This window comes from Vanessa cardui, chromosome 19 (assembly GCF_905220365.1).
Source record: "Vanessa cardui chromosome 19, ilVanCard2.1, whole genome shotgun sequence".
NCBI classification, from domain to species: Eukaryota; Metazoa; Arthropoda; class Insecta; order Lepidoptera; family Nymphalidae; genus Vanessa; species Vanessa cardui.
The window spans coordinates 11,106,289-11,119,675 of record NC_061141.1 but is presented as its reverse complement, the minus strand read 5'-3'; the positions used below and the strand labels follow the sequence as shown (position 1 = coordinate 11,119,675).

Below are 13,387 nucleotides of genomic sequence, written 5' to 3'. Positions count from 1 at the left end.
AAGGGTACTCTTAAAAGTAACGAAGAATAATGCTTTAACAATTCACAGGTGCTATTTCCTTAAATGCTTTTTTAATTCAATTGATTTAAGAACTGCGATCTTCTATCCCGCTATACTTAGTGGACGTTTCGAATTTCTATTTCAAAGTTCTTCAACAAGAAATTGACCTAGAAAAATATTATTATATTGCTACAAGCGACCCGCCCCGACTTCGCACCCGTGCAATATTTATAGTAAATATACTACAGAATTTGTTTATTAACGACATCACATTGCAAACTTCTAAAATGATCAGTGTTTCTTTTCTATATTGTACATTATTACGTACAAAAACCTTCCTTTCAAATCACTCTATCGATTAAAAACAACTGCATCAATATCCGTTGCATAGTTTTAAAGATTTAAGCATACAAAGGGACATAGGACCAGAAAAGCGACTTTGTTTTAAACTACGTAGTCATCTACTGAACTTTTTTTTTTTTAAATCAACTTTCAGGTATTCACTATTTGATTCAACGTTCGGACGTCTTCGACGGAGGTTGTGTTGGATACTGCGACTAAATATTACGACTTGAGGAATTTAAACGACATCTGGCTTTGAAACTGGTTTTCGTTATCTCTGACGTCACATCTCAACTATTTGCTTTGTTTATCGGACACTTGTTTTGCTTACGGATTGGTTTTGTTGTTGTGAATTGGTCTTTTTAGATCTTATTTATTGTTTCAGTTTTATGTATTTATATTAATATAAATACATATATTGTTTGTTTGGTTGTTTATTTTTATGTTGTTTGTTCTCGACGATGGAAGTCGACACCGAATTATCGTCGGATGCCCTAATTCGGCGAAAAAGGCCGTACGAGGGCCTCACTATTTTTAACTCCGATTCCGAGACGGAGACGGAGACGAGGATAGCTGCAAAAAGTAAGCCTGCTCTTCGCGGCAAAACCACCAAAGGTCGTGGAAGTGGTCTCGCTCGGGCTAAGGCCGAGCTGAAGGCCAAGGCCAGTGAGGCTAGAGAGGAGGCCTTCGAACGATCGCTTCGTAGTCGAGCGTTTCGAAAGGAACCTCCTCAGACTGTTTTGGACTCCGAAGAATCTTCTTTCTCGGATGTCCAAACCAAGGATCCCGCAAAAATGGGCGCGGAAGAACTTCGCGCACAGGCTGGTCGTAGCGCAGCCCTCATTTTGGAGGTGGCACAAAAGTCCTCCAACTTAAAGGGAGGGTTTGGCAAGAAGCTGAGGGAGTCGGCTGCTGCACTACAGGCAATCGTAGATGCTTTAGCGTCTCGGACGGAAGCCGAGGAGACTCGAAAGCTCCGTGCCGATAATGGACGCCTGCGCAAAGAGGTGGACAGCCTCAAGGCCGAGGTGAAGGCTCACCGCCGCGATTTTGCGGAGATACGGTCCAAGGTCGCTGTGGTAAATGAGGCGTCCACCAGCTCCACACAGGATGCTCGGATGGTGGACAGTATAAAAGCCTCAATTATCTCAACGATAGGAGTTATGCTCAACGCCCGATTTGCGGAATTGGAGGAACGCCTCCCTCCTGCAAAAATACAGCGCCCTCCATTAGCTGCGGATAAGAGGCGGGAATCAGCGCAGCAAATCGCTGTGTCCCAAGCGCAGGCAGTCCATTCGGCTCCACCGCTGAATTCCGCACCCCTACATAAGCGGGTGTCACCAGCTGCCCCGCCGGCACCTGTTGCTGGCTGTTCAAGCGCCGTGTCAGAGACAACTCCGCCTCAAGTGGTCCAGGGGATGTCCTGGTCCACCGTAGTTAAAAAAGGAAAAAAGGGGAAACAGCCTTCAGCTGGAACGATTGCCACGGAGGCGCACACGGTGCCCAAAGCACCCCAAGCGGTTAAGCCTAAGTTGACTGCTCCTCGTACAGCTGCAGTAGTGGTTACGCTGCAGCCGGAAGCGGAGCAGAAAGGCGTAACATATGCCCAGGTCTTGGAGCGAGCTGAGCAAGGCATAAAACTGCAGGAACTCGGGATCAACGGAGGTTTAAAAGTCCGACGTTCCGCGACGGGAGCCAGAGTGCTGGAGCTGCCGAGAGCACAGTCGGACCAGGCAGACAAACTAGCCGACAAGCTCCGCACAGTATTAGATGGGGTGGCCAGCGTCGTTCACCCCGTAAGAAAGGTGGACATTAAGGTGACGGGGCTAGATGACTCCGTCACCAAAGATAAGATAATCGCCGCAGTCGCTCGCGAGGGAAATTGTCCCTCTGAAGTTGTTAGATGTGGAGAGATTTCACGTGGACCCGGTTACATGGGTATGGTCCGCGTGACATGTCCAGTAGCTGCGGCGAAGAAGCTGTCTGACGCCGGACGTCTCTTGGTTGGGTGGAGCTCGGCTAGGGTATACGTGCTGGAGCAGCGCCCTCTGCGCTGCTACAAGTGCATGGGTCTTGGCCATACGAGGATACTATGCCCATTCAGTGCGGATCGAGGGAGCCTATGCTTTCGGTGCGGCGTTAATGGCCACAAATCGGCTGAATGCACCGGGAAGCTGCGCTGCGCGGTGTGCGCAGACGCCGGCAAGCCCTCCGGGCACGTGATGGGGTCAAAGGAATGTAACCCCCCCATCACGAAAGGTAAGGTGGTCCTCACTACCCAGACCAACAACAACGTCGGACAGCGCCAGGCCGAGGAGGAAGCTGCAATGTCAACATGAGCGCAGACTTCAGCTTCCTTCAGACGAATCTCAACCACTGCGCCGGGGCTCAGGATCTACTGCTGCAGTCCATGGCGGAGTGGGGGATCGACCTGGCTGTGGCCTGCGAGCCCTATTACGTTCCTCCCTTAACTCCGTACTTCTCCCCTAACCGCAGCCTGGCTGAGTTCGAGACCTATCTCGGCTTAGTCAGAGCTGCGGTGGCCAGGCAGTCGCCGAAACCGATATTGGTTCTCGGCGACTTAAATGCGAAGTCGCGTGCCTGGGGCAACCCCGCCACGAATCCGCGAGGGAGGGCCGTTCAAGTGTGGGCCCTACTCTCCGACCTGTCACTTCTCAACAGGGGGCAGGTTCATACCTGCGTGCGCCAGCAGGGGGGTTCCGTGGTGGACGTTTCGTTCGCCTCCCCTGTCGTAGCACGCAGAGTGGTCGACTGGAGAGTGGAGGAGGAGGTGGAGACTCTATCGGATCACCGTTATATCCGATTCGAGATCTCTACCTCGCGGAGGCCGGCGGAACCACAGAGGGTGTCGACCACGCTGCCGAGGTGGTCACTCGGTCAAGCCGACCGAGATATGGTCAAGGAGGCCGCCATTGTGCAGCGGTGGGGTTCCGCAGGGAGGAGGGAGGGTGACAGCTCAGAGGAGCTGGCGGGCCGCATGCGCAGTTCGCTCAAGAAAATCTGCGATGCGGCCATGCCTCGGACCCGGCGCAGGTTACCGCGCCGGCATGTCTATTGGTGGTCGCCTGAAATCGCTGTCCTTAGGGCGACTTGCTGCCGGGCGCGTAGGGCCTACGTCCGTTGTCGAAGGCGCAACGGCCTCGACACGGTTCTGGAGGGTCAGATGCTGGACTCATATCGCCAGCTGAAAAAAGATCTGCAGCTGGCGATAAGGAAGGCTAAGGAGAAGGCCAGGGAGGAGCTTCTGGAGGGTCTCAACCGAGGCCCGTACCGCGGTGTGCGTGGGAAGTTCCGCACCCAAGGTGCCCCCGTCACCGAGACGCTGCCGCCGGAACTCCTCCTGCGCCTGGTCGGAGAACTCTTCCCCCATCCAGGCGAGCATGTCCCTCCGCAGATGGCCTCTCGCTCCGTGATTGAAACAGCAGTGGCTCCACCACTGATCACGGAGCGGGAGATGGAGATGGCCCTCGGCCGCTTGAGGGCCAAGAAGACAGCGCCGGGTCCGGACGGGGTTCCAGGGCCTGTTCTGTGCGTTGCCCTGGAATACCTAGACGCAAGGCTTCGGGAGCTGTTCGACGAATGTCTGCGCAGCGGGCAGTTTCCGAAGCCTTGGAAGGAAGGAAAATTGGTGCTGTTGCCGAAGGAAGGTCGGCCGATGGACTCTTCTTCGGCATACAGGCCAATTGTGCTGCTGAACGAGACGGGAAAACTCTTCGAGAAGATCCTCGCAGCTCGTCTCGTTCAACACCTCGAGGAAGTCGGTCCGGGTCTTTCAGAGGCTCAGTACGGATTCAGGGCAGGCCGGTCGACGGTCGATGCCCTGGACGCCCTGAAGACTCGGACGACGGAGGCGGTGGCCCGGGGACAAGTCGTCCTGGCAGTGTCGCTCGATGTGGCGAACGCCTTCAACAGTCTTCCCTTTGAGACAATACGGGAGGCACTCCGATATCATGGGGTGCCATCCTATCTCAGGAGACTGCTGGAGGCGTACCTCCAAGACAGGGAAATCCTCTGGGCGGGGGTCGATGGGAGGCTCGTCCGGTATCGGGTGGGCTGTGGCGTTCCACAGGGGTCGATTCTCGGCCCAATTCTGTGGAACGTCGGTTTCGACTGGCTCCTGCGGGCTCCCGTCCTTCCCGGGATGGGGGTGTTGTGTTACGCTGACGACACCCTCGTCACGGCGATTGGGCGGGACTTCCAGGAGGCGGCTCGCCTCGCCGAAGTCGGAACGGCTCTCACCGTGGACCGCATGGGAATGCTGGGCTTGAGGGTCTCCATATCCAAAACGGAGGCCCTCCTCTTCCACGGTCCACGGAAAGGACCCCCACGAGGGGCGAGAATCACCGTCCAGGGGACGGCGATCAAGGTGCAGGCCCAGATGAGGTATCTGGGCCTGATTCTGGACGGACGATGGAGCTTCGGGCAGCATTTTGTCCATCTCGGCCCGAGGCTCATCAACGCCGCTGCCGCTCTCGGTCGCCTCCTTCCGAATGTGGGGGGGCCGGGATCCCTATGTCGGCGTCTATATTCCGGCGTAGTGAGGTCGATGGCGCTGTACGGTGCCCCGATCTGGATAGACGCCCTCACCGCTAAAAATCGGGCCCTACTGCGAAAGCCGCAGAGGGTCATAGCGGTGAGAGGCATCAGAGGGTACCGTACGGTTTCGTGGACTGCGGCGACACTTCTCGCGGGCGATCCGCCCTGGGAGCTCCAGGCGGAGGTGCTCGCGGAAGTGTACCGGTTCCGGGTCGAGGCGAGGGACCGCGGCGACCGTCCAGGGTCAACGGAGATCGGGCGGATCAGGACTCTAGCCCAGCAAGCCCTGATCGTCCGATGGCAGGAGGATCTGGGGTCACCCACAGCAGGCCTGGCGACAGTGGAGGCGATCCGTCCCCACTTGAGTCGCTGGGTTGAAAGGAAGCACGGCACACTGTCGTACAGAATGACGCAGGTACTTACCGGGCACGGATGCTTCGGTAAGTACCTGCACGCGATAGCGCGGCGGGAGGAAACACCCTCCTGCCACGAGTGTGGTGCGCCAGTGGACACGGCGTACCACACCCTGTACGAGTGTGCTGCGTGGGGACCCCAGAGGCACATCCTTGCGGCGACTATGGGTGGAGACCTCTCGCTACCGAGCGTTATCAACGCCATGCTCAGTAGCGAGATGTGCTGGTCAGAGATGCGCTCCTTCTGCGAAAGTGTCATGTCGCAGAAGGAAGCCGCGGAGCGGGAGCGGGAAAATAATGCCGCCGCCGACTCGCTCCGCAGAAGACGACCGGGGAGGAGGAAAAGGCGCTACGCGCACCTTCTCCCCCCGCCTCAATAGGCGCCGCAGGGACCAGGGGGGGTCCCAGTACCCCGGGAATTCCCCGTAGGAGTTGGAGGCCCGCATAGGCGGGCCAACCGTCAGGCCGTCACGGTAGCATGCGTAAGCGATCCCGTGGCGTCCGCCGAAAGACGGAGAGGGTACCGCTGGTTTTTTAGTGGGTAAACCCGGCGTACTTGGGCGCACGAGGCGTCCAGGGCTCCGGGGAGTACCACCCCCCCCCCACTTTCCATCACGTGGGGGAAGCGCGTAAAGCGTTTTTCCAGCGAGAAAAAAAAAAAAAAAAAAAAAAAAAAAAAAAAAAAAAAAAAAAAAAAAAAGGTATTCACTATTTACCACCACCCAAAGACTTGTAAGAATGATAACAATTCCTTACATTAAAATTCCCTACCGACCATGAAAATTTAGATATTATGTCCTTTGTTTCGGTTACACTGGTTGATTCTTTAAGCGGGAATACTATAATAAGCATTGCTGTTTCCCAGTGATGATTTTATGAACGGGATAATTTCGGTTTCATGAAATATTGCACATATTATATTGGTTGGGCTGAGACGGCTCAGTACTTGTGCATCCCTATTGATGATTGCCGGTACAAACATTACTGAATTTCCATGTACTTGATTTGTTTTTAATTCAGGATTCAGGAAGAAATCGTATTAAAACCTACATATGTCTACTATTAATTATATTGTGTATCTGCCAACCCGCTTTGGGGTAACCTAGTGGAATAAACTCCAAATCTTCTACTCAGAAAGGAGATCTTAGCCGGAGGGGACACTTATAGGCTTTACTTTTTACTTTTATCAGTATATGACAACGTCTAATTAAACATCTCATGCTGAGTAATATATAAACTATAATATATATATATATATATGTAAATGTAAACTATATACATAATATGTATATGTAAACTAGTAATACAACAATCAAACACGTTATTAAACACATTCCTTTTCAAATTTCGAATAATTTTTTTTTAGTCACCGGCCAGTACTGAAATGGTGAAATGTTTTCAATTTCGAATCGAATTAAACGTCCAATGTTTGCGTGTAAACAGACCATTGTAGATAGACCACAAACATATTGCCGGTTATTAAACAATGGTTCCGGTCTACGTGATCTCGAAGGCGTTGCTCGGATTAAACTTAAGATGGCGGCAATAATGCGTACATTAGTTATTGTGATTTAGAAGAAAATTTAATATATTGTCCTGTTCCAAGTAGTTATCTTCTTATCTACATAGTATATAACAAAGTCTGTATACTGAGATGTTTAAAAATATACATTGGAATTTTATGCGATTTCCATCAATATACAGAGTGATTGATGAGAAATATTTATATGTATTAAACATGCATATTATAGGAGAGAAAAAGCAAAGAATTTTTGCTTTTAGTTTTGTTCTTTAATCTAAAAGTTATTTATATACACTTATTGTACCCGTGTGAAGTCGGTACAGATCGTTGTATTATAATTTACATCCATTTAAAAAATGTCTATTTTGTGTGTAACTCTTTAAGCTATCTTTTTTAAATAATACCTAATTATTTCGGTTTAATTAAATTATATTTGGGGGCATATTCTTTTTGTTTCAGGTATATTATGTATTCAAAGATATTCAAAGAACGATGGGAACAAAAAACTTTTTTTTTTTTTGACTTTTTGAGAAATATTTAGATTTTGTTTTGTTTATTTATTGTTTACTATCGGTATTTAAAACGTTTGATACTTGATTGGATTGTGCATCAACGTGGTAAAATAAGTATTAGTATAAAAACTAGTTAATTATAAAACATATTAACTATATACATAATACGTGTTTATGTTAATGAAATGTTATTTACTTTAAAATAAAGAACTATTTCACTAAAACAAGTTAATAAATATTTATAAAAAAAAGTATGTATGTCCGTTCGTATTGCATAAGCAATGAAAATACATTGACACATGTGTTGATTGTATTCGCTAGACCACTACGTGTAAATCCAGCCTTATGGCTCAGTGTATCAATTTTACGAGCAGCTCAACGTTCAATTTGAATTTAGAATTCAAATCCGCCATTGCTCTGTTCTGTTCGCTGATTGGCTATTTGACAATGACGCGGTATTTATTGGACATGACATAAATTAATATTTGATTGTGTACAAAAATAAAATTTTATATACCAGCGTAAGAGATAAGAGATATATTTATTGCTTATGGGCGAGTAATAAAAGGTTTTATTAATGTATTTATTTTATACTAATATTATAAAATACGAAAGTATCTTTGTCTGTCCGTTTCTTTTAAGGGCCATAACTGCTAATAAGGACTGAATCATCAAATTCATTTTGAACTGGACTCTTCAAGGAATGTCATAGGATAGTTTTTATTTCTAAAAATCTGTCAACTAACCGCCAAAACCTGAAGTTTAAAAAAAAGTAAAGTAACAGCCTATACATTTCCCTCTACTGAGATAAGGGCTCCTCTACCATTAAGGAGAGGGTTTGGAATATATTCCACCACGCTGTTCCAATGCGCAAAATATCAGCCGCACCATCACTATTAAATAGCGACGCGATTCTGTAAGACTTCAGTTCTCACTCGTGAAATGTTCTGATATTTCAAGCTTCGTGTGCTTCAGTGAGTTTCGAGTTTCCGCTTACAGAATGGCTCTAACTGTATACAAAAAATTGGAGTGTCTGTTTTTAATATTAAAATAATCGTTTTCTATTAAATGCATGGTACACATATCAAAATATATTTTTTTACAATTTTTGTCTATCTGTCAGTTTGTTCTGGCTAATCTCTGTACGAAAACGCTACGACAGGACCGATTTTGACGGCACTTTCACTGGCAGTTATCTGATTTAATAAGGAGTAACTTAGCCTACAGCAATAACTTTTTGGTTAAATTCAAACGCGCACGAATTCGCGGAGACAGCTTGTGTCAAATAAGGTTATGAATAAAAACATGTGTCTCTTAATCTTAGAGACTGCACAATGTTTTTTTTATTATTAATGATCTTCTACCACTACTACTGTGCCATATATCTAGTTGCCCAATCTTCTCATTATAAATACAATGTTTACATTAAAATGTAACTCAACTTTTAATAACATCAATAATAATAATGTTGGCACAACATTGTTTTATTGTCGTCTCGGTTGATTGACCTATAGCGAAGACTTGCAAACAATATCTATAGAAACTTTTGCTTATTTGGTCGATCATAGGGTAGTGATATCCTGACAGAAAGCATTTGCAGTCTCTTGATGTTACTCTTATAGTTAGGAAGATATTATTGTTCTATATTTAAATATTTTATAAACATAAATAAAACGAAAAATAATTAATTACATGCGATACAAATAATATATAATTTCCACCAACCCGCATTGGAATAGCGTGGTGGAATATGTTCCAGAACCTTCTCCTCCAAGGGAGAGGAGGTCTTAGGCCTCCTTAGGATACAAATAATATGTTATTAATATTTTTTTACCCTATTTTTAAACGAAAACCTTTTGACATATGAAATACTTACGTTCAATTAAGTTAAAGGCTAATCTTGCGTGTTAATGTTAAAACTGTTATGTTTTTAATGAAACGCTATACAATATTGTATGTACAATAAAGTATTACAATTCTGATAAAACGTAGAAGCACAATTATAGTTTCATCGTAGAATCACAGATGGGTTCAAACTAATTTAAGTTAGCCCAACGAAAACAGACCAAGCGTTAACGTCCAAGTGACGAAATATCTGTGAGAGCGATTTATATAAATATAACAATAATAAAGGAATTATTTATTAATATTTGAAAATGTCCCACTGTTGGACAAAACATCATATTATGTGTTTAATTCTGAAGTGTGAGTTTGTGTGTTTGTATTTATTTATTTTCCCTTTTTGTTTGGTGTAATTTGAAACCGATAATATGTAATTTTAAAACAGTAAGTATTCAGCAAGAAACAAGACAAATGTAAAAATACTTTGACGGCTACGATTTTAAATGAACAATAATTATATTAAGATAGCTGAGAATTGGTTGAACAGATGTTTTGTTAGAAACAAACGCACACATAGAGACGTAAACGCACTCACACACTCGCACTTGTAAAAAAACAGCTGAAGTTCTGAAGGTCATATACCGCTCAGAGCTCATAACAAAGACAGAACAAGCCACCAGTAACTTAAAACTCACTTATTCTAACTAAACTTTGACTTTCAGTATTGATTCACTTCAGCCAACTTTCTTTCAGTGTTAAAGGGGTGACTTTCAGCTAAATAATATCGAATATTAAAGCTATATCGTTTTATATTGTTTTCTTTTATAATTAAACATAATCTAAATATAGATATTAGCGTACTTTGAAAATGATATGATCGCCTCCAGGCCTATTTGATATATTATTATATCTATCGCCTCAGTAATTTTTTTTTTTTTATTAATTATTTTTTTATTAACATAAGAATTAACAACATTAAATGCTTAAATATATATATACAAATATGAACTAAAACTAGTTACTGTATAAATCTTGACCGCGTGGAATGGTAATTAAGTTTATATTCTTTACATAACAAGTTAAATTCATTACACAGGAATTATTTTACAATTTCTTGTAAATGTAAAGCTATCAATAATATATCCAAAGAATTGGTCATTGCTAAAGCAGGATTCGATAGGTTGAGCTAAAACCACGCCTTTAAAATCAAATATTCATGTCAAAATACTTACTTATATTCGTATTCGTAAAATAACTAATTCACGACCTGATCGGTTGTTACGGTCGAGTTATTAATAAATGATTATAAGTTTTTATTTAACTTGCAATGCTTGTATGTTTAGGTCGTTGCCGAAGTAGAACCAATAATTATTCTGCTCGTTGAAATTTTTAACATGTTCGTTAGCAAATCGCAGTGTATTTATTATAATATTCCACTTTACTCCACTCCATTCCACTCCACTCAACTTAACTCCACTCTGTTCCATTAAATTCCATTGCATTACATTAAATTCAATTCCATTCCATTCTTTTCAATTCCATTCCAATAAACTCTAATCAATTCCATGCCATTCAATTCTATTATATATTCTTCGTTTGGAACCCATGTACCCTACATTGTCTCGAAACGAAGATTTGTTATTAAATATCCCTTTATATAAATCAATTTTCGAAAGCGTAGATGTCACGTGCTTCGCTAGTATTGTTTTATAAACATGCATAAGTCCAGAAGTAAAACTGTATTGTTTTATTAAATTTCAAGTTTACGACATACTTTATAGGAACATATATTTCCAATTTTATGTTACGAGTCCGTAATAAAAGGGTGAAATATGGGATGAATGGATACGTTGTGGGATTTACGCTTTTCAATAAAAATTTGGTTTGCTTCCAACCTGTTGACGTTGATTCCCTTTTACTATTTATAGTGGTATTCCATTTTTGCTTAAGTACTTGCTATAACTGATAACATGGTATGAAGTAAAGATTGGGGTTTCGATGCCCAACAGACTACTGACTATAGCACGCTTTATTGTGTTCGTGTGCGTGTTCACTTATAATTAATGTCAGCAATCAATGGTAAGTGCAAGCCGGTCTGGGTAGCACATAGACATCATTTATATTCTGCCATCAAATAGCACTATTTGTGTCCTGCTTTGAAGAGTGAGAGATCCAAGTTTGGGTTTGGGAGTTCTGGGAAATGAATAATATTTTTTTTATGATATAATTGGCAAACGATCATGAGGTGGGCCTGATGTAAAGTGAAGTGAAGCTTGGGGCTGCGTTGCCGGCCTTTACGGAAAGAGTATGCTCTTTTTTTGATGGTCCCTAAGTCGTTTCGGTTCGGAAAAACCACCGGCAAAAGCTGGTTCCACAGAGTGGTTGTGAGAGGCAAATATCTAAATATATATTCCCATATTCATTTACCAGCACCTATATATATGAGCAGTAATGACCACTTACCATCCGATAGCTCATTTACCAGTCCATATAACAAACTAAAAAAGATAATTCAATACATACTTTTGAATAAAAACTTTCGAATTGTAACATCAGAAGTTAGGAGAATCGAGAAAAATCAGCAAGAATCTCGTAACAATAATGCTTCTAACAGTTAACTACTATCTCAATAGGAAATCGACTTCTAAATGTATTTAAAGTAAAGTAAAGTAAAGTAACAACCTGTACATTTCCCACTGCTGAGATAAGGCCTCCTCTTCCATTAAGGAGAGGGTTTTGGAACATATTCCACCACGCTGTTCCAGTGGCAGAATTTCGATGAAATTAGACACATGCAGGTTTCCTCACGATGTTTTCCTTCACCGCCGAGCATGAGATGAATTATAAACACAAATTAAGCACATATGTATAGTGGTGCTTGCCTGGGTTTGAACCCGCAATCATCGGTTAAGATGCACGCGTTCATAATCAAAAAAAAAAAAAACCACCAAAGGGCCACCTGATGTTAAATGATCATCATCACCCGTAGACAATGACACTGTAAGAAATATTGACTATTCGTCTATTCGACTATAAGTTATTTGGCGGTAGAGTAACTAATGAGTAGGTAGTACCTAACCAGACGGGCTTGCACGAAGTCCTACCACCAAGTAAGTCTTATCAAATGTTATTTGGTTGATCAATTATTCAATAGATACCATCGAGAGCACAGATACAGTAGAAAGCAGACTTCTATTTGAACAATGTATTGTCGTCAATGAGTCAAACTCCCAAAACGTACGTCGTCCAAATTACACACTTCGAACCAAAAGGAATTTCACTTTAAAAAAGTCTATACCATGTATGCATTGAAAACTACTGAAAAGGGAGGACGTAAAGACAGCTACAGTATCGTAAATTAGATTCCAATGTCGACCTCAGTCAAGGAAACTTGAAAAAATAGCTACTATCTGAACAAATTGGAAATCCACGTCTATCGACTGGTTTACTTTTAATTCACTAACAAACACCATTGGTCTTATTACTTCAGATAAGCAATTTAAATGATTCGTATAATAACTGTTTATTAACGGACTCCAAAGAAAGAAGGAGTTTATCATTTGCGCTGTATTTTTATGTCTTATTACCTAAACTTCACAGATAAACATTAATACTAGGGCTAGACTAACTTAAATCTAGACGGTAAAAATCTAAATAAATTCATTTATGGATTTTATTATTTTATTTGTTTTAAACTTTTAAACTTGGAACACTGTATTTTGGTAAGAAAAATGACTTTTTACAATAGTTTTGCTACATGTTTTCTATATAAAAACCATCGTTTATACATTAAATGACCTCCTGACCGAATAAGGTCAGTCTGCTATGAGGTGATTATCTACACAAGAATTCAAGCACAGGTCTAACAGAATTCCGAAGCGTGTAAGTATTAACATTGGAAACTTCCAAACCTCAAACCACTATTGACAGACGCTTCGTAATGGAATTTAAAACCAAGTCCTCGCAATCACATACAACTCTAGCCTAGCCTATACAACGAGCCAGTCAACAGGTCTTTGTCTCCAAAAAGTCCTACATATTGGACAACATTACATACATTACTCTTATCCCAATGTAAGTAGCTAAAGCACTTGCGTTATGGAAAAGCAGAAGTAAAGACGGTACCACAAATACCCAGACCCAAGACGACATAGAAAACTAATGAACTTTTACGACATCGATGCGGCCGGGAATCGAAC

At 43.1% G+C, this 13,387-nt stretch overlaps 1 protein-coding gene across 1 annotated transcript; it reads left to right on the top strand.

The window, feature by feature from the left end:
• Window positions 1-803: 803 nt before the first annotated feature.
• LOC124537769 lies at window positions 804-3,780 on the top strand. The gene is made up of 3 exons (XM_047114658.1): window positions 804-2,530; window positions 3,190-3,521; window positions 3,758-3,780. Exons 1-3 carry the CDS (start codon window positions 804-806, stop codon window positions 3,778-3,780), a joined length of 2,082 nt encoding a protein of 693 aa, XP_046970614.1.
• Window positions 3,781-13,387: the final 9,607 nt, after the last annotated feature.